At 53.3% G+C, this 21,939-nt stretch overlaps 1 protein-coding gene across 2 annotated transcripts in view; it reads left to right on the top strand.

Moving 5' to 3' along the window:
• Window positions 1–21,939, top strand: part of CDH22 (cadherin 22) — a 134,615-nt gene that overhangs the window by 93,241 nt on the left and 19,435 nt on the right. For both annotated transcript variants that reach the window (XM_016938033.3, XM_054674990.2), the window contains 3 exons: window positions 1,937–2,130; window positions 4,565–4,818; window positions 15,603–15,739. In XM_016938033.3, coding sequence (XP_016793522.1) covers window positions 1,937–2,130; window positions 4,565–4,818; window positions 15,603–15,739 — 585 coding nt within the window. The remainder of the gene's footprint in view (window positions 1–1,936; window positions 2,131–4,564; window positions 4,819–15,602; window positions 15,740–21,939) is intronic.

Below are 21,939 nucleotides of genomic sequence, written 5' to 3'. Positions count from 1 at the left end.
GGATGTACTCATCTTTAACTTTACCAAATAAAGCCAAACAGTTTTCCCCCATGAGGAAACGCACATGTCCATTGTACCACATCCTCACTGACTCCTGGTACTGTCACGTTCTTTGATTTGTGTTAATCTGGTGAGTGTCTACTGGTAACTCATGCTGGTTTTCATTCATACACTCACTAGTCCCTCACACATTTCATTTATGCGACAGCCTGGCATTCTGCCAGGCACTGGGAATGCCTGATGAATAAGAGATGTGGTCCCTTTCTTCCAGCAGCTCATACCCAAGAGAGAGAATAAACAGAAAATGAGAGTAAAAACGCAGTAATTCTAACAATGGGATAAGCTTGGGGGCCAAGGGAGCACAGGAGCAGAGCCTGGAGGTCTGGGAAGGTTCCCTGGAGGAGGTAACATTCAGTGAGACTAGAAGACAGAGAGGGAATTGGGAAGGCAAAGGCAGAGAGGGGATGCCTGGAGGTGAGAGAGAGTGAGTCAGTTGCAGAATCACAAGAACTTCAGCAAGGCTGAAGCTAGAGATGGAGTGGGGATTGGAGGATAAGGCTGGAGAAGCCAGAAGGGGCCAGGCAGTGTTTTGTAGGGCAGGCCAAGGGACTTGCACAACTCCATCCCAAGGGCAATGGGGAGCTATAAAAGGGATTAAAGCAGGGGAGTGGCATCTTCATCTCGTGTTTCAGAAAGTGCCCCACCCCGGCTGCTGTATGAGGATGAATCAGAGGCAGCCACTCCACGCAAGGGTTACCAAGACCTGTGGAGCCCCCAAGAGACACATCCCCACAGACCCTGCTTCAGCTAGGCTGGCCCATCACTTAGCAAGTCATCCTCACCTCGACCTCAGCTCTGGTTGGAGAGCAAGCTGCAGCCTCCATCCCATCTGATCTCATTCCTTCTGGTTTCCCCTCTCCTCCTCCCCTCCAGCCACACAGCCATCTTGCCATTCTTCTAACATGCCAGGCACAGCACCCACCTCAGGGCCTTTGCACCTGCTGCTCCCTCTGTCTAGAATACTCTTTCCCAAATATCTGCTTGGCTCGCTCCCTCCCCTCCTTCTGACTTTTGCAGAAATGTCATCTTCTCTGCAAGGCCTTTCTAGATCAGCCTATTTAAAACTGCGCAACACCCTCATCAGCACTCCCACACCTTCCCTGCTTTATCTCTCTCCTAAGTACCTATCACCGTTGGACATACCATGTGTTTCACTGATGTGATTGTTTAGTGTCTTTCCCTTTCTATTAAGAGGAAAGCAACATGAGAGCTGAGATTTTGGTCCATTTTATTTGTTGCTGTAACTGCAGTGTCTAGAACTGCATGATGTCTGGGGGCATCATAGGTGCTCAATGTATACATTGAAATGAAGGAATAACTACCGTTAACATCAACAGCAAAATCAGTATGAAGCCCCACCATTTTAACACAATTTATTCTATTTCTTGAGTAGCTACCAAGTGCCAGGCACTGTACTAAGCATGTTACAGGCGTCATCATCTAAGTTAGTTGTCATAACCACACAGCTGTTAGGAAGGCACCATCGTTATTTATTTCCATTTTACAGATGAGTAAACTGAGGCTCGGGGTTACACAGCTAGGACTGACTCCAGAGTCTTGGCCTTTATCACTGTGCTCCTCTGTCCCTGTCACTGGCTAGGTAGGGAAACTGAGGCCCAAAGAACTGCAGGCATTTTACCAAATCAACCAGTGAATAAACCCAAAGGTCAGAATTTAAACCCTCCTTTTGCACTGCCACCCAAACTTCTGCAGGGGACATTCCTCTCCCAGCCCCCATTCTGGCCAAGCTGAGAGCCCCTTTCAGGCACTGTCCTCCATAGAGGCTCACCTGGGCCCCCTTGTCCCCTCCCTCACTGCTGGCAGAGGCTGGGGTAGGGGCTGCCTTCATCCCTGCTCATGGCCGTGTCCCCCACAGAGATGTACCAGTTCAGCATCCAGGAGTCAGCCCCCATTGGAACGGCTGTGGGACGTGTGAAGGCTGAGGACTCAGACGTGGGAGAGAACACAGACATGACTTACCACCTTAAGGACGAGAGCGGCAGCGGCGGCGATGTGTTCAAGGTCACCACAGACAGCGACACTCAGGAGGCCATCATCGTAGTGCAGAAGGTGCAGCTGCCTCAGGAGGAATGGGGGAGGCAGGCCTCAGGGGCGGGAGGATCAGGGAGGCCTCTGGGCAGCCGAATAGCCCCACCTCACTCCACTCAATGGATTAGTTCTCTCTAGAGGTCCAGGACCAACCTGGAAAAACACTGATGGTATCATTCCCCTTTTGCAAACCAGGCATAGAGAGGTGAAGTGACCTGTCTGAGGTTGCACAGCTGGTTGTCAGAGCCAGGGTTCAATCCAGATGGGAATCCACACCCTCAAACACTCTGATGTGTGCTTCACATCCTTGCCAGCCTCTTCACACTCCTCATTGCCTTTAATCCTCATGTTTCCCTCTGAAGCTGAGGTTACTATCCTCATTTTTATAACTGAGAAAATAGACGCTGAGAGAGGTAAAGGGGCTTGCCCAAGGTCACACCTGTAAGGCACATGGTAGAGATTTGAACCCAGGTCTGGTGACTCCAAAGCTCTTTCCTTCCTGAGTCTAACAGCCTTCCTTGCCCACTGGCTGGCCCAGGAACCAGAAACTAAAACTGCAAACTCAGCGATCCCTAGGGAGGTCAAATAAAGAGGCAAAAATCCATCTTCCAGGATTTGGTCAGGGGCTTGGCAACTCAGGGCTGCAAAGGCCATTAAGACCACCCACTCCGACCCCACTCTCCCATGGGAGGTCTAAGTCCCTTGCACTGGCCCACAAGTGGTCATAGGCCTTTGTTTGTATATCTCCAGCGACAGAATGCTCACTTTCTGCCACTGTCCAGCTCTTCTTCCTCCCATTCAGCTGGCATCTGTCTCCTTAAATCTGTGCCTATCAGCCTGAGCTCTGCCTTCCAACATCTGCCCTCAACAGTACTTCTTTCGCTCAGCAAGCACATAACGACCCGCTCTTTACCTGGCATTGAGGGCTTGAGGATAGAGAAAATGCCCAGTTCCTTCAGCTCCTTTCCAGAGGATAATAATATAATAGCTACTACTTGTGATAAAGTGCTTGCCACGTGCCAGGCACCCTTCAACTACTTTGTGCGTATTAACTCAATTGATCCCTTCATCAACCCTCTGAGATGCTGTTATCGTTCATTTTATAGATGAGAAACTGAGGCCCCAAGAAGTTCAGTAACTTTCCCAAGGCCATGCATCTAGTATCGTTCAGTAGGGATACAGGCTCAGGGGGTCCAGCTCTAGAATCTCCCTTTTTTAAGCACTAGTGATTTTCAGTCTTTTGATCTCCGTCCATCCTTAACTGTTAGATGAGCCCATTTTACAGATGGAGAATTGGAGGCCCAGAGAAACCCAGCTTCACAGAGCAGCAGAATCAGGCTTCAAACTCAGCCTGGGGACTCCAGCACAGCATTTGCTCTCATCCCCTGGGCTGCTTAATCTCCCCCACCCCCAGCTCTCAGGCCCCCTCCTGCCGCCCACTCCAGCAGTGGCGCCTAGGGTGTCTCTGCGGAGTCGGTGATGGCTCAGGGAGCAGACTGATGGCCTGGCTCCAGAGTCCATCACTCACTCCTAGGCCAGGCCACCGCCTGCCTCCCTGCATCCTGATTTCCCAGGCAACAGGCTGGAGGCAGGACACGGCTGTTTTTGCTGCTGGAGAAGTCGGGGGTGGGGGATTCTGAGAGCAATGGGGGGACCCCATACACAGGGTAGGCACCTGCCTGTGAGTCTCCTGGAAGGTCACTCTTGCCAATCAGATCGCTCCCCCACCATGTAGCTGAGGTCCCTGCAGCTCCATGACATGGCTTTTTCGTTGCTATAGGCAGTGTCTTTAGACGGTCAGAGCTAACACACAGCCATGGAGCTCATTCATCAGAGGGTCACTCATTAGCACCCCCCGATAAGAAGCACAGGCTCAGCATGGATTTAGCCAGATCTCAGAGGAAAGCTCTAAGGCAGCCCGGCTTATCGGGCTCAACTCACATTAGTTGCTAACTCCTGCATACCAGGGAATCCTGGCTCTGCTAGGGACTCACTCACTGCCCGGTGACTTGGGCAAGTTACTGAGCCTTTCTGGGCCTTGTTTTCCTCATGTGTAACATCAGATCATAAGAATACAAGCCTCTTAGGGTTGATGTCAAGTTGAGTTAATATACTTAAAGCACTGGCACACAGTAGGTGCTTTGTGTTCGTGAACTAAGCTAATGAAATATGCCGCCAACACTGCGCTGGGAAGCAGGAAGTTTGGGTGCTCAGCGCGTTAGCCTGGAGTGGCTGTGTCCTTAGGCAAGACTGTCCTCGAGGAGCCTCAGTTTCTCCACCCGTAACCCACCGGATTGGTCTGGGTCAGTTCTGCAATGCAGCCCAAACATCCCTGCCGCCCCTGCTGAGACAACGTGTGACCTTGGGCCAACCCCGCCTGCCTTGGCCTCCCTCGTGAAGGCCTCAGTGTCCACCAGACCCCACCCACTAACCGGCCCTCTGCTCCCTCCCCCAGCGCCTGGACTTCGAATCCCAGCCCGTGCACACCGTGATCCTGGAGGCCCTCAACAAGTTCGTGGACCCCCGCTTCGCCGACCTGGGCACGTTCCGCGACCAGGCGATCGTGCGCGTGGCCGTGACCGACGTGGACGAGCCCCCCGAGTTCCGGCCGCCCTCCGGCCTCCTGGAGGTGCAGGAGGACGCGCAGGTGGGCTCCCTGGTCGGCGTGGTGACGGCGCGGGACCCCGACGCCGCCAACCGGCCCGTCCGGTGAGACCCCCGCCCGGGGCCGACGCCTGCTGCCTGCTATCCCGCCATCGCCCCCGCGGACAGACTGCGGGCAGAGGGGAGGAGGGCTGGGGCGGGCAGGGCCGAAGGAAGGGGCTGCGTGGGGGAGGGAGGCGCGGAGAGAGGCGCACGGGTGGAGAGAAACAGGCACGGAGCCAGAGAGCCAAGGAAGCAGATGTGAGAACAGTCAATGAGACAGGCAGGCGAGCCAGGCCAATAAGGGAGAGAACCAGGAGGGACAGACACAGAGGCGGGCACTGCACTGGCGGGGTCTCCGCGCTGCTGGCTGCCTGATCTCTCGACTGGGCCATCCCTGTGCCCAGGACTCCCCCAGTCTTCTCCCTGCACCCCCTTCCCTCTCATCATCTCCCTTGGTGTTCCGCTAGACACCTCAAACTTAAGTTCAGAACTGGGTTCCTGGTCTCTCCATCAAAAGAAAAAAAAAAAAAACCACCAGTTTGCCTGCCGTTATCTCCATCTTGGGAATGACAGCTCTATCCTTCCAGTTGTTTAGGTTAAAAACGTTGGAGGCATCCTTGCCTCCTCTCATTCTCTCATGCCTCCCTTCAATCCATTAGCGAATTCTGCTGTCTCTACCTTAAAAATGGATCCAGAATCTGACCACTTCTCACCACCTCTGCTGCTACCACCTCGGTCCGGGCCACCGTTTTCTCTTGCCTGGAGTATTGCAGTTGCCTCCTTGCTGGTGTCCCTGATTCTGTCCTCACCCCTCTTTAACCTAGAATTGTTGCAGGAGCCAGCCTGATCCTGCTCAAATGTGAACCAGAGCCTGGCCCTGCTCTGCCCAAGCCCTCCAAAGACACCTACTAGGCTCAGAATAAAAGCCCAAGCCCTTACAATGACAGCTCTGGCCTCCCTGAACCTCTCAGACCACACCTCCCTCTCCTTTCCAGTCCACTCTGCTGCAGCCACACTGGCCCCCTCACAGCCTTGCAAACACACCACGCTCACCTGCACTCTGGGCCTGTGCTACAGCGGATCCCTCGGCCTAGAACGTTCTCACCCTAATAGCCCCCATAGTTCGCTCTCTCACTTCCTCCAGGTCTTTGCTCAAAAGTCATCTTCTCAGTGAGACCTTCTCTGGCCACTCTTCCTAAAATTTCAACTCCACCCCAACCCTTAGCCCTGACTCTTCCTATCCCCTGTCTTCCTCTGCTGCTTCCTTATTACCTTTCATCACCATCTGACATGCTACCTGCTTTTCTGATTACCTTTTTTGTCTCTCCTACTGAAAGGTAAGCTGTCTGAGGGTAGGGATTTACGTCTATTTGTTCACCACTATACCCATAGGGCCTAGCCCAGGCCTCAGCACTCAGTGGACACGTGCTGAATATGTGGTGAATTAATGATATGTAAAAATAGAGGCCGGGCGTGGTGGCTCATGCCTGTAATCCCATCACTTTGGGAGGCCGAGGTGGGCAGATCACCCGAGGTCAGGAGTTTGAGACCAGCCTGACCAACATGGTGAAACCCCGTCTCTACTAAAAATACAAAATTAGCCGGGTGTGGTAGCGCACACCTGTAGTCACAGCTACTCTGGAGGCTGAGGCAGGAGAATCGCTTGAACCCGGAGGCAGGGGTTGCAGTGAGCCGAGATTGCACCATTGCACTCTAGCCTGGGCAACAAGAGCAAAACTGTCTCAAAATAAATAAATAAATAAATTAATTAAAATAAACTAAAAAATAAAAATAAAGACTGAAAAAAGAGGCAGAAAAACAGACTCACAGAGATGTAGAGAGACCAACAATGAGAGGAAGAGACTGGAGAGAAAGAAAAGCCCATAAAAAGAGGACAAGAGGGACTGACCTGGCAATGTGGAAACAGAAGGGCACCTTGGAGAGGAAATCAGAAAAGGGAAGAAACAGACACAGACACAGGCAAGCCAGAGGCAGAGCAGGGATGGGGCAGCTGGGGTCCCTGGAAGGGTCTGGGAGCTGTAAGTATTGGGGAGTCTCTGACAGTAGCCTAGGTTGGAAGATGTTCAGATAGAAGAGGGAGGAAAGGCGGTAGAAGAAACTGATCCAGAGGAGGAGGTTAGGGGCTGGGGGGATGGCCAGTGTTAGAGGGATGGGAAGGAGGCACTGGGGCTCCCTGATTCATTCCCAAAACCCCTGTACCTATTCAATGAGTAACCCCTGAGCTGACTATGAGCCTAGCCCTGTGCTGGGCATTGAGGAGAGGGAGAGGGAAAGTTTATTTGAGGACCTCTGCATTGTGCAACTCCAGAGGGCAACGTTCCGTCATTGTCTGTCTGAATGGCTCTATCAGGATTGTGCAGTGCACAGCCTGTTCAACCTTACATGGCAGCCCTAAGTGAGACACACAGATGCTATCCTGCTTAACTGTTCATGGATTCTCAGACTGGGAGATAGCCCCAGGGGTCTGGGAAGACTTCTGAAGGAGGCAGGAATTGACCTGACCTAGGTATCTGGGTATGGTGTAAATATTAGGGGAGGCACATTCCAGACAGACAAACAGCTTGTGCAGAGGTATACAGGCAGAGGAGTGGTTGGTGTGCCTGGAGAAGAGCAGACTGTGATCGCTACAGGGGGCTGGGGAAGATGAGGCACAAAAGTGAAGTCTAACAGGGCCTCAGAGGCAGGCTGAGGAGCTCAGACTCTGTCCTGAAGCCGAGAATGCCCACGCTACTTTCACTACACTCGCTGCCAATGCCATCCTGTCACTGCCTCTGAACTCCTCCACTCCCTTCCACCCGGGCTGGTGGCATAGTCTCTGAACAACCCCCTTGGCCTCTGGCCTGGGCCCAGACCTCTCCAGGAAGGGCACTGTCACCTCTGTTTGTCTCGGAGTTGAGGCCCAGGGAGGGGAGGAGGATTCTGCAGGCTCTCCCAGGGAGGTAAGAACACGGAGCGGGAGGCGAGTCCTTGGCCCCAGGTCAGTCCTCCCATCTGCCGGCTCCCCTCCTCTCCAATTCCACTCTCCATGCCCCCTCTCAGTCCTCTCCCTCCTCCCCGCTTTGGCTCCCTTCCCTCCTGCTTTTATCTGCACTGAAAGGGCCAACTTTGAAACCTGCTTCTCACCTTCTTTCATCTCTCTTTGTCGGCCCCTTCCCTGGGGCTCCTCAGATGTGGAGGCAGTGAGGAGCTGGAGACTGGTCCAATTTAACACCACAAACATTTACCCAGCTCCTCCTCCATGCCAGGCCCTGAGCCAGGCCTGGGGACACCAAGATGACTCAGCCAAGGACAGAACTGGGGTGGAGCTCCCAGACTGTGGGGTACAAAAATGGAAATGGGAGGCCATTGAGGGTCTGTGGGAGACAGAGAAGGGGTCCTCACAGGCCATGTGTGCTGCCAGAGTCCAGCTCGCTCTAAGGGTTCCATTCTGGCAGCACCTGCGTTCTCAGGGTCACAGGCTTAGGCAGCAACTCCGCATTGAGTTGTGCCCGGCACTGTTCTGTGCACAGTGAGGAAGCAGAGATGATAAAACAGGATCCCTGCCCACGTGGAGTTTGCCTTCTCCTGCAGAGAGACAGACAGCAAATGGTTAAATGGAATAACTGCTGAAAGCACTATGAAGAAAATAGAGTGATAGGATAAGGAGGGATTGGGGCCACAGAGGGCCACTTTGAATTGAGTGGTCAGGGATGTGACACATGAGCTGAGGTCAGAATGATGGGGAGCCATCCATGCAAAAATGTGAGGAAAAGCATTCCAGGTAGAGGGAACAGCAAGTAGAATGGCCCTGAGGCAGGAACAAGCTTGGCGTGTCCCTGGAAATGAAGACATGAGGTGGCATCCTGGGAGACTTTGCCTAGCATGGTTTGCAGGGCACAGTGAGTGCCTGGAAATTATAGGAAAGCAGACAGTACAGAGAGATTTTTCTTAGCCTCTGCACTGGAGATAGTAGAAGGTGCCTCATGTTACTACATTTACCCTTCAGAGGGTATTGTACTCATTTGACAGATGAAGAAACTGAGAGTCAGAGAGGGGAAATGACTTCCCAAGGCCACCCAGCTCAAAAGGGGAAGCACCGGGGTTTGACCCATGACTCACCACTTCCTGAATCCAGCCTTTGGCCATTTCACTCCTGCTTCTTACTCTCCTTGTGGTTAGTGCAGTTCCTAAACTGGTGCAGTGTCCTCCCCTGTGCACTGGCCACAGAGATGATGGCCTCAGACATGGGCCAGTGGGAAGGCTTGGCCCGTGTGAACGAATCCAGTGACAGGTCCAGGTCCAAGTGGGCTTGGGCTGAGGCAGGGGCTTGAGGAGCTCCAGGGAGGGGTGAGTAGTTTATGCACCAGGAAGGGGAGTGACAGAGGTTTGCCCCAAAAGGCCCCTGCAGGGGGATGAAGAGGACAAGGCTTGGAATGGGGAGAGTGTGCCCCAGGTTGGAGTGATGGGGAGGAGAGATGGCAGGGACAGAATCATGGAGCCAGGAGGTTAAGTTCAGGAGCAGCGAGACCAGCTGGACAAGCTCACGACAAGGGACAAGGGAGCACTTGGAGACAGGCTGCGAAGGACATTGAATGCCACATGAAGAAGTGGGACTTTATCCTGTAGGCAGTGGGAAGCCTTAGAAGGCTTGAGAAGGAGGGAGGAAAGTGCTCAGATGGGCCCACCTCTCAGTTAGGCAGGTTTGCAGATAGACTGGCCATTTATCAGCCCAGCCATGTTCCTACCTAGCCCCATTGTGAGTCTCCTTTGAGCATCAAAAACAGCTAGTCCACACTGCAGCAGAGGAAGCGAACACTTCCTTTCTCCACCCAGCACTCCACAGTGTGGTGCAGCAGAAAGTGCAAGGGCTTTGGAATCAGAGGAGACCTGGGTTCAAATCCCAGCTCAGTTGTGGAGTCTTGGGCAAGTCAATGCACCCCCTCTGAGCCTCGGTTTCCCCATCTCTAAAATAGACATCATAATAGTATGTGCCTCATTCATAGGTATTAAATGTCTACCACATACCAAGTTCTGTGCCTGGTGCTCTCAGGGTTGGAAGAAGGATTAAGTGCTTAGCATATAGCAGGCCCTCAAGAAATGGTCATTCCCATTTTTCTTGGTGGTCTGCACACCCATTTTTTTCCCTTTCATTCTGCAACTAGTGTTAACCACATACAATTTTCCAGGCATCATGTGTGGGCTTTTCTGTATATGCCTAAAGGGAGTGGGGGAAAAGAGTCACAGATAGGGTGGAGTGAGCAGAAAGGAATCCCTTGGTTGGGACAGTGAAGCAGGAGGCAGGCTGCTTTGTTTTGGAAGAGGCTCCCGAACTACACCCCGACACACACACACACGAGCAGCTTGGGCGGCAGCTGCATCATTCAGTCAGCTGCATGTATGTTCATGCACTCACACACAGGCACACCAGAAACCCTGTATGTGCATAAGCCTGCAGCCTTCCCTATTTATTATGCCTGCATGCATTATATATGCACATATTTATGTAGAGGAAAACCACACGTGCACCCCAGCCAGGAAGCAGCACCCTCCCCATTTTCTCCACCCTAACCTTGACAACAGCAGCATTTTGTGCTGTTGCTAACACAGAAATGCTAGCAGGTGTACCTGGCTGGCTCCTTAAGAGGATGCTGTTAGACCTCTGGCTCTGAACAGACATGGGAGCTTGGCTCTGCCACTAACTAGCCCTGTGTGACCCAGGGCAAGATACCTGGCTTCTCCGAGCCTCAGTTTCCTCCTCTGTAAAATGAGAGTGATGACAATATCTTAGGATTCGAAGAGCTCATGATACAAAGTCTTGCTCAACAAAGAAAAGTAAGAGCTAGTCTGTACACCAAGAACCATCTTAAGGATTTCTTGGTAGTCACTTGTCCGAACCTCACAACCAGCCTGTGAGGTAGGTATTACTATCTCTCTCTCTCTTTTTTTTTTTTTTTTTTTTTTTTTGAGACAGAGTCTCACACTATCTCCCCAGCCAGAGTGCAATGGTGCGATCTTGGCTCACTGCAATCTCTGCCTCCCGGGTTCGTGCGATTCTCCTGCCTCAGCCTCATGAGTAGCTGGGATTACAAGCACATGCCACCACACCCAGCTAATTTTTTGTATTTTTAGTAGAGACGGAGTTTCACCACGTTGGCCAGGCTGGTCTCAAACTCCTGACCTCATGATCCTCCCACCTCAGCCTCCCAAAGTGCTGGGATTATAGGTGTGAGCCACCGTGCCCAGCCTACTATCTCCATTTTTAAGAGGAAACTGAAGAACAGAGAGATTAGGTGACTTGCCCAAGGTCACACATCTAGGTTTCAAACCTAGGCAGATGGGCATCAGATCTGTACCCCTAAGCACCATTCCCAGGCCTCCCTTGCATGTGTGGGTGCACACACACACGAGCTGCCACAAACTTATATTCTCTCCCTATTCCCCCAGCCTCACCTGTTCTAGTTCCCCTTGCTGCCCTTCAGGTTGTTGTCACCAAATGAGAAGTAGGACTGCAAAATTTAAGCAGAACCTTCTAGACCCACAGCTTCCTCCTGTCCTTCTCAGACTACTGTGTCCCCACATCTTACCTCCCCGCCCCCAGGCATGCAAGCCACACACTGGGTTGGGGGGACTCCTGTGTACTCCCTGCCAGACATCTCTGAATAATAATTAGAGTGACAATAGTTCCCATTCATGGAGTAATTTTCCTGGAACTCAGCTAGGCACCTTACATGCGTTTCATTCTCCCGACAACTTACAAAGTAGGATTATCATCTCTATTTTGCTGGGAATTAAAGATGGAAGTGACTTGCCTGGGGGCAATGCAGACCTGGATCCAGACCCAGGGCTGAGCTGCTGCCTCTTGAGCCGCTGCTCAACTATAATGCACAATCTCACACACACAGGAACACCACTCACATATTCACGCCACACAAAACACACACTGTCCACCCACAACACAGACCAAATACACAACCCATGCGAGCACTACACGTGAGCTGCACAAGCTTCGCCCCCACCCCACCCCTCCACCCCTAAGTTTGCCAGGCCACAGCCCCTGCCACACACTGCTTCCTCCCACCCCTCCCTGCTTCCCTCCCTCCCACTCACTCTCTGGCTCCCTGAGCTGGAACAAAAACACCTGGGCTCAGCCAGCCAAACTGACCCCCAGCCCCAGGTCTTTAGCTAGTTAATGGCGGGTCCCCACTGCCCCCGCCCTATGGCCTTGGGAACAGCTGCCTCCATTTAGATTCCAGCCCCTCCCTTCCCCTCGAGGAAAGAACAAAAGAGAAAAACAGGGAAAAGGAGAAGGAGGAAGAGGAGGAGGAGGAGGAGCAGCAGCAGCATGGAGGGAGGAGAGAGGAGACAGCTCTGAGCCAAGAAGGGAGGAGAAACAACAAGAAGGCAGTTGGCATCCTCCCATCAGCCCGGCCTCTCACCCAGCCCTGACGAGGGATCAGAAGCCCAGGCTATGTCATGTCTCTGGTCCTCTCCTGGCCTCTATCCTCCCACCTGTAGAATGGGAGGAGGTCTCCAAAGTTCTTTCCAGCTGAGCTGATGCTCAAGAGCCTCCTTCAACCTCCTTTGGACTCAGATATCTGACGGGGCCAGGCTGGGGCAAAGGGGACCCTGAAGCTTCATGCATCGAGGATTTCGCTGGTTCAACTTTGGATGGGCTGTCGGTCAGGCTAAAAAGAACTCCGGCGGCCGGGCATGGTAGCTCACACCTGTAATCCCAGCACTTTGGGAGGCCGAGGTGGGCGGATCACAAGGTCAGGAGATTGAGACCATCCTGGCTAACACGGTGAAACCCCGTCTCTACTAAAAATACAAAAAATTAGCCGGGCGTGGTGGCGGGCGCCTGTAGTCCCAGCTACTCAGGAGTCTGAGGCAGGAGAATGGCATGAACCCAGGAGGCAGAGCTTGCAATGAGCCGAGATCGCACCACTGCACTCCAGCCTGGGCGACAGAGCAAGACTCCGTCTCAAAAAAAAAAAAAAAAAAAAAAAAAAAAAAAGAACTCTTGGAGATAATCCCCAATTTGGTTTCAAATTTCAGTTCTGTGACAGAGTCACTGTACACCCTTGAGCAGGGCATCGGCATCACTAGCTCATTGTCACCTTTGTATAAATAAGAAACAGGCCCCCCTTTGATACTTCCTGGTCTAGGACACGTGGCTGGGCAAGCAGAAGGCTCGCTGGAATTCACCCCTGCTTCCCCACTTCGGCCTGGTATCTTTGTGCATGACACAACCTGCACAACCATACTTGGCAGCTCTAAGCTTGGCAAGTTTCCTCTCTGGACCTCAGTGTCTTCATCTGTAAAATGGGGGAGATCACATCAGCCTCATAAGACGCCTGACCGAGACCTCTTCTATCTCACTTGCCACTTTATCCCCAGAGTCTAGCACAGACCAGCACAGAGAAGGCACTCAATTAGTGTTTAGGGCATAAAGGAATGAATGGAGGGATGGTTGGGGGAGAAGCAGGCTCCAAACTGTTAGGTGCATGCTAGGGAGGAATTATAATCGTGGGTCTGAACCTCCCCACGTACTTTCACCCAGGCTAGCGGGACTCAAGGTGGCCAGGGGCAAGAAGAATACGGGTTTAGCAGCTTAGGAACAGTATGGAGCATTAAACTGGGGGTTCAGGGGATCGGCTTATAATGCCCACTACACCCATAGGCACAGCCCTTTATAGTTTGCCATAGGCATTCACCTCCAGGACAGTAAACATGAAAAGCATAAGGACTGTCCTGTATGCCCGCCCCTCCTCTAACACCACAATGTGGGGTGAGTAGGAGTCATCCTCTTTTTTCAGGTGAGCAAACAGAAGCCAAGGAGTGACTTGCCCAAGGTCACACAGGTAGAATCAGTGGCAGAGGATTCAAACCCAGCTCTGACTGCTTTCAGACCCACGAAGTCCCACTGGGTGTCAATATCCCCATTTCAGAGATGGGGGAGTTGAGGCCCAGAGAGGTTTGGCAATGCAGCCAAGGCCTCACTGACGGGTCATCTCAGGGCTCTGGGTCCCCAGCAGGCAATGCTTCTGGGGTCCTCCCTTCCCCACTCTGGGAGGCTACAAAAAGGCCCCTTTCCTCCTGCCTGTGGGAGGGGCCGGGTGGCTGCGCAGGGGCCCCGCCTTACCAGGCTGCTTTGTCCTGGCGCACAATGAGCGCTTGCTTGGCATTCGAGGCCTTTGTCCGCGCGCAGCCTCGCGGCGCCCCCACCAGCGTTATCAGCATGGGGAAGCGGCGGCCGGAGCTGGCGAGGCCTCTCTGGGCCGCCGCCGCCAGAGACATGTTTTGGACACGGGCCTTTAAGGCCTGGAGCCGCCACACAAAGGCCCGGGAAGAAGGCGGAACAAAGGGCTTTTTCACGCGGCAACGGAAAAGCTGCAGATTAGCTCGCGCGTGCTGCGCAGGCGGGAGGAGCCGGCGGCCGTGTCCCCAAGCCCCCTCCCACGGCACTCGCCCAGCGCGTGTCCCTGGGCGTGTCCACGCCGCGGCCCCCAGAGAAGCCTCCTAATGCCACAACTGCCCCCCTCTCCCCTGCTCAAAATTCCCCGTTGGCTCCCCAGTACACGCCAACTGTGCTGTGCCGGTGTGTTCTGGTGCCGAATTCTCCCCACTTCCCGGTTCGAACCATTTTGCAGTGTTTGCCATTTCTGGGATAATTCTCAGCCGCCGCGCCTTTGCACCTTCTGTTTCCCCTGCCCAGAACGCCACCCACACTCCCGGTCTCTGCCTTCAAGCTCAGTTCCAGGGGCACCTCTCAGGGAAAGATAAGAATCGGCAGGGTGCAGTGGTTCATGCCTGTAACCTCAACACTTTGGGAGGCCAAGGCGAGCGGATCGCTGGAGCTCAGTAGTTCGAGACCAGTGTGGGCAACATAGCGAAACCCTGTCTCTGAAAAAAAAAAAATAGCTGGGCGTGGTGGCACGCACCTGCAGTCCCAGCTACTCGGGAGGCTCAGTGAGTCAGGAGGATGGCTTGAGCCCAGGAGATGGAGGCTGCAGTGAGCCGTGATGGCACCATTGCACTCTACCCAGGGTAACAGAGTGAGACCCTGGCTAAAGAAAGAAAGAAAAGAGGGCCGGGCGTGGTCGCTCACACCTGTAATCCCAGGCACTTTGGGAGGCCAAGGCGGGCAGATCACGAGGTCAGGAGATCAAGACCATCCTGGCTAACACGGTGAAACCCCGTCTCTACTAAAAAATACAAAAAATTAGCCGGGTGTGGTGGCGGGCACCTGTAGTCCCAGCTACTCGGGAGGCTGAGGCAGGAGAATGGCGTGAACCCGGGAGGCGGAGCTTGCAGTGAGCCAAGATGGCGCCATTGCACTCCAGCCTGGGCGAAAGTGCGAGACTCCATCTCCAAAAAATAAGTAAATAAAATAAAATAAATAAACAAAAAAGAAAAGAGAGAAGAAAGAAAGAAGGAAGGAAGGAAAGAGAGAGAGAGAGAGAGAGAAAGAAAGAAAGAAAGAAAGAAAGAAAGAAAAAGAAGAAAAGAAAAGGAAAGAAGAGAGTATCAGTGAGTCTAACTGTGCCAAGCATTTTGCCAGCTTCCAACCCTCACGACAACTGCAGGTACAAATTATTAGCTCCATTCCAACTGAGGAAACTGAGGCTCAGAAAGGTTGAGGGCTGCCCATGGTCACAGCAGCTACCCGTGCAAGTGAAATGCACACCCAGTTGCTTCCCGCTCCTCCTCGGTCGCAAGGCGTTTCTCTGCCCCTTGTGTGTGTCCAAGGCAGGCGGTCCCTCTCTTGGAGTGGGGTTGGGAGAAAAGGACATGGGCTCCATTTGGCACTGGGGCACCTTCAATCAGCCCTGCCCTGCCCCCCGCAGGTACGCCATTGACCGCGAATCAGATTTGGACCAGATCTTCGATATCGATGCGGACACAGGCGCCATCGTGACTGGCAAGGGGCTGGACCGCGAGACGGCCGGCTGGCACAACATCACGGTGCTGGCCATGGAGGCGGGTGAGCTGGGCGCCACGCCCCCTCCAAGGGCAAATATGGGGCCCAGGAGCAAAAGCTGAAGGGAGGGGCCAAGGGCTGAGGGCAGAGCCAAGGCAGCACTGTCAGTCAAAGCCCACGGGGGAGGGGCCAAAGGTTGGGGATGGTGCGAAGAGAAAGAAACTAGACAAAGATCTCACAGGGGTGAAGGCGAGGGCAAAAGCTGATGGGTGCGAGCAAAGATCCAGCAGGGTTCCAAGTCAAGGGAGTAGGGCTGGTTCCAAGTCAAGGGGGTAGGGCTGGTCTCAAACTAGGCTTTCTTCTCTCATCATTAATTGAGCATCTGCTATTCGCAAGCCCTGTTTTAGGGGTTGGGGATCCAGCCTTGAACATGACAGAAAAGCTTCTGTCCTCATAGGGAGAACAAGACTATCAACAGAGAGAAAGCACGGACATAATATGTCAGGTGATGCTAAGTGCTAAGAAGAAACAAGGAGAGAAGGAGGCTGGGAAAGGGAACTGGGAGGAGGAGGTGCATTGCTTCTCTTAGGGGAACATCTAAGAGATGAGGAAAAGACATTTCAACAAAGACCTCAAAAGGGGAGGGAGTCATGCTGACATCTGGAGGAAGAGCATTCCAAGCAGGGGGAACAGCCAGTGCAAAGAGGCCCTGCGGTGTAATTTGCCAAGCACGTTGGAGGAACAGCAAAGAGGCCAGTGTGGTTGATGAGGGGCAGCGTGGTCAGCCAGAGCCACTGGAGAGTCTTTGGACTTTACTCCAAATGAAGTTAGAGTCATTGGAGGCATTTGGGGAGAGGAGGGATGTTCTCCGTCAGGGTACCTCTGGCAGCTGCATTGAGAAGAGCCTGGAGCCTGAGGGGGAAACGGGGCCTTAGCTAGAAGCTGAAAGCAATAGTGCTTGGGAGATAGGACCATGGCCTGGCCCAGGGCAGTAGCTACAGAGGAGGGGAGGAGGAGGTGAGAAGTGGCTGGCTTTGGGATACAGGCTGAAGATAGAGCCAGTGGAATCTGCTTATGGGCTGATGTCCTGGGGAGAGATGGAGAAGGGTCAAGGATGACTCCAGGGTGTTTGGCCTGAGTTTCTGGAAGAATATATGTGTGTGTGTGTGTGTGTGTGTGTGTGTGTGTGTGTGTGTGTGTCTTTTTGGTGCAGCTAGGGAGAAATGTGAGCTGGGAGAGAAAGAGAGAGAGCCCTGAGACATGGCATCCAGGTAAGTAAGGCTGTGCAGGTGAGGAGCTGAGAGCACTGGGAGAGAGGCCAGGGGGAGTACCCTTGAGAACACTGCCACTGTCATGGCCTCCACCTGCTTTCCCAGCTTCTCTACCCCATCAGCCCTCAAGGTCTCAGGCATCAACAGAGCCACCAATAAGCAATCATGACAACAGGAATATGGTTGAGTCTCTGAGCTGCAGGTGGTTAGGCAACATTCAAACTCGCCTCTGCCCATCAGGATCCCAGGCCCCTCTGCCCCAGGCCCCTCCCGACCCAAGCTCCTCCTGCCAGCCCTCTTCCTCCTCCCCTAGCTGCCATCCCCCCATTTCTCAGGCCCCACTGGCCCATTCTGGGGTCGAGGAAGTCCCTAGGCTGAAGTTCCCTTCGTCTCTTTCAACTGCAGTTTAAAAGGAAATACAAAGCTGGCTCAGACCTCAGTGCTTGCTGCTCTGGAGGCTTTGAATCCACTCCTCCACCGCATGAAAGGGAGATAACAAAGGTGGCTGGAGAGGAAGTGGTGGCTGGACTTGGGGGAAGAGAGCTCCCCCTCCTTGCCTCCTCAAACCTGTTCCCTGGGTAGCAACTGAGGCTCTGGGCTGCAGATGGAGTGAGGGAGGACTGGCCTGGCTGCTGGGCAGGGATGCCTCCTCTCTCTACTCTCAGATACACGCCCCCCCCCCGCCCCCTCCCCCCACCCCTGCCACCAGTCTATCACCGGCCCAATGTCCCACCACCAGCAACAATCTCCTCTTGGGTTAAGCATTGTGCTTCTATCCAGTGGATCTCTTTCAGAAAGCAGCTAGAATAGCATACGAAGCCTGTAAGGCTGCCATTTCATAGGAGACAGAATCGGGGGAGGGGTACTCCTCCACAAACATTTTACAATTTTTGCTTCATATGTGTATATATATATATATCCTGGCCTAGATGCTTTCCAGCACATACTTTATTGAATTATGATCAGTAGCATGATTAGCACCCATTTTCCTGATGGGAAAATTGAGGCTTGGAGAGTTTGGAAACTTGCTTGCCAAAGATGTGCACTGGCAAAGCTGGGATTTGGACCAGGCATGCTTGGTCCCCACGGCATTGCTGCATGGCCTCCCTTTTCTGGGCACTCTCTGCTGTCTGAGCCCCACCCCCATCCCATCCATCAACCCCAGTTACTGACCGTGGGGAAGGAGATGTATCTCTGAAAGGAGAAGAATAGCCACTGGGCTCGAGACCCCCCTTCTCTGAGCTGTGATCCCCAGCCTCTGCCCACTCCTCACCCAGGATATTAATTAATGGGAAAAGGAATGGTTTTGCTTCAGAGAGCTGGTGGAAGGATCAAACAGCATAGCTCATGGGAAGAACTTAGCCTAGTGGTTAGTGCTTAGTAAGTGCTCAGTTGATGGTATCTGTCGGTCTTGACTCTGTTCCGGGCCCTTTCTTGTGATGAGCTCATGAAATCTTCACCCCTAAGGGGTGTCCATTCTACTGCCATCTTCACTGTGGGGATGAGGAACCTGACTCAGCAAGGCGAAGTCATTTGTCCAGGTTCCCAACCCCAGCCTGCCTGACTCCAGAGCCTGGCTGTCCTCAGTTGCCCCTCCAGTCCTGTTTCCCTGGTGCTGGCACAAAATCAAGAGCTCTCACAGGCCAGGCACAGTGGCTCACGCCTGTAATCCCAGTACTTTGGGAGGCCAAAGGGGTCAGATCACTTGAGTTCAAGAGTTCGAGACCAGCCTGGCCAACATGGCAAAACCCCATGTCTACTAAAAATACAAAAATTAACTGGGCATGGTGGCGCGTGCATATACTCCCAGCTGCTGGGGAGGCTAAGGCACGAGAATCGCTTGAACCCAAAGGCAGAGGTTGCAATGAGCCAAGATCATGCCCCTGCGCTCCAGCCTGGGCAACAGGCAAGACTCTGTCTCAAAAAAAAAAAAAGCTGCCACAAATAACTGACCCACTCTTCCTTTTTACCATCTCCATGAGATGGGAACAAACTTATTATCCCCATTTTACAGATGAGGAAACAGAGGCTCAGGGAAGAACAGGGATGGCCCCAAGATCACAGAGCAAGTCCTGGCAGGGGCAGGCTTGACCCAAGACCTCCGGCTTCCCAGGAGCCAGCCAGAGCCCCAGGTGCATGGCCATCGGGTCTGCCCGCCCAGCCCCATGCCCTCCTGCCAAAGCGTCCATTTGGCTTCCTCAAAAACAGAAGGGAAACTCAGAGGGTCACGGTGGCCCCACCTGCTCCTGGTCATAATAAACATGAGGTGACAAGAATCAGAGGGGAAATATTTATACACAGTGGCGGCACTTGGTGAGCACCTCGGAGAATGTTGCACTCAGCCGGGAGCCGCCGCCTGTCATACTGGATTACCTCAAAGACTCCCGAGCCACTTAGTATGCCGGCTCCCCTCTCCCCGAACTTCTGAGTCATCCATTCTGCCCATGCAGACGCTCCTTCCACTGACATTATCTTTAACGTTTTGTAATCATGAAATATTAATGACTGATATTGAATTTAAAGTACAATTTGTGTCTGAATCCTTCGGTGGAAAGGGCAGTTGTAAAGGGACAGTCTTCAAAGAGACTGGGTGGGGGGCGTCTAGGGGAGACTTGGAAAGCCAACACTGGGAGGCGGGAGTGCCAAGGGGGGCACCCAGCCACACTCTCAAGAGTCATCCAGCCCTAAGCTGATCTGGAGGGGTAATAGCTAGATGTCCAGGACAGCAAAGGGTTAACCAGACTCGCCAGAAGCTTCCCCATCTGGGTCACCCCAGGCCAAGTCACGTCTCACAGCGCCCTGCTTTTCCCTTCATGCCACAGAGCACGTGTTATGATTTTTAGATGCGTCTGTGTGAGTATTCAGTGAAGATCGCTCTTCCCTGGGAAACTGTACGTTCCATGAGGGCAGGGCCCAGTCTATACCTGCAGCACACACAGGCCAGGCACACAGTAGGCATGTGTGTTTACTGAATGGATGAATGAATGGGCTTGCGTGCCCAGTTGGAAAAACAGGAATGCATGATGGAGAAGAAATGCTTCTAGTCTCATGGTTCCCAGTTGGGTGGGCCTGGACAGGTCACTCCCATCTTTTTACCTTGGTTTTCTCATCTACAAAATGGTGACAATCATACTTAGTTTACCGGATAGCTGTGACAATGGTAACTATTAATAATAGCAGCTCCTGGCTGGGCACGGTGGTTCACGCCTGTAATCCTAGCACTTTGGGAGGCTGAGGCAGGCGGATCACCTGAGGTCAGGAGTTCAAGAGCAGCCTGGCCAACATGGTGAAACCCCATCTCTACTAAAAGTACAAAAATTAGCCGGGTGTGGTGGTGGGCACCTGTAATTCCAACTACTTGGGAGGCTGAGGCAGGAGAATTGCTTGAACCCAGGAGGTGGAGGTTGCAGTGGGCCAAGATTGCACCACTGCACTCCAGCCTGGGAGACAGACCGAGACTCCATCTCAAAAAATAATTAATAATAATAGCAGCTTCTATTTATTTAAAGCTTACAATATGCCAGGCATTGTGCTGAGTGCTTTCTATAAAACATAAATCCCCCAAGGATTAGAAATAATGTGCCTCAAGTGCCTAGCGCAGGTGCCTACTGTGTGCCTGACACACAGTAGGTGCTCTTAATAGTCAGGGAGAGAATCTGAGAGGAGAGGGAATGTCAGAGATGATGGGCTCCAGCCCTACACCCATCCTCCAGCCCCATACCCAACCTGGGGAGACAGACGCCAAGGAAGGGAGTTCCCCCATGAGGCTTTCTGACTCCCAGTCTGTGCCTCTCAGAAGGACCATAGAGGAGGCCTAAGGAGGCTGGAGGAAGGGACAGGGATGAGGAGTGAAGGTCGCAGTGGGGTCTGAGCAGCAGAGAGTGCTCAGTTTCTCCTGCAGGGACCCACACACACACCAACAAGCCATGTACCCGCAGCCAGTGTTTTCTGAGGCCTCTTGTCACCCACCCCAGCCAGGGCTGGGCTCTGAGACCCAGTGATGAACGAGGCTTGGCCACTGACCTGAGAGTTCACGGGTGGGTGGGGAGAGACCCATTGACAGTCAGTGACAACACACAGTGAAAGTCATGGGGTCGCGGCAATTCCTGAGGAGCAGGGAGAGCCTGGCCTACCCAGCGAGGGCCAGAAAACCCTTCCCAGAGGAGGGGACATCTATTTTTTTGTTTTTGTGTGTGTGGTTTTTGTTTGTTTGTTTGTTTTTGGTAAAGAGGGGGCTCTCACTGTGTTACCCAGGCTTGTGTCCAACTCCTGGGCTCAAGCAATCCTCCCACCTTGGCCTCCCAAAGCACTGGGCTTACAGGCATGAGCACCAGCACCTGGCCAAGAGGACATCTGAGTTGGGTTTCAAAGGCCAAGGAAGTTTTTCCATGGGCAGAAAGGGGATTCAGGTGTGCCAGGCAGAAAGGGGATTCAGGTGTTCCCGGCAGAAAGCCCCCTGTGTGCAAAGGCCTGGGAGCTTGGATGTCTGAGGCCATTCTGAGAACAGAGAGGCTGGGTGTGGCCAGGCTCTGGAGCTGAAGGGTGTCCAGAGCAGGTGAGGCAAGGGGTGAGTGAACAAGCTCACTGGGCCTGTACAGAAAGGGCCTTGGTGTCCCATGAGGAACCAGACATCTCCTGGAGGTGACAGGGAGCCAGCGCAGGTCTTTGAGCAGAAGAATGGCGTGATCAGATGTTTGGTCCCCAGTGTTCCCTCGGGTTCGTGGGGAGGATGGCTTGGAGGGGGCAAACATGGAGTCGGGGGAACATATGGGAGGCTGTCAGGCTCAGCTTTGGGCTGGAGGGTCCAGGGCAGGACCAGGGCAGGTGGTTGGGAGCTCCAGGGAGGCTGCCCGGGAAAGAGACATGTCACAGCTCTGCATGGAAGGGGCTGCTTCAAGAGACAGTGAGCTCCCTGTCACCAGAGGTGTGCAAATCAGGCCCGGGGTCCTCTTGGACTGGATGACTCCTGGGATCCTGTGCCACCTTGAGTAC

This window comes from Pan troglodytes, chromosome 21 (assembly GCF_028858775.2).
Source record: "Pan troglodytes isolate AG18354 chromosome 21, NHGRI_mPanTro3-v2.0_pri, whole genome shotgun sequence".
In the NCBI taxonomy this organism is placed as follows: Eukaryota; Metazoa; Chordata; class Mammalia; order Primates; family Hominidae; genus Pan; species Pan troglodytes.
This window is presented reverse-complemented; position numbering and strand designations above follow the sequence as displayed.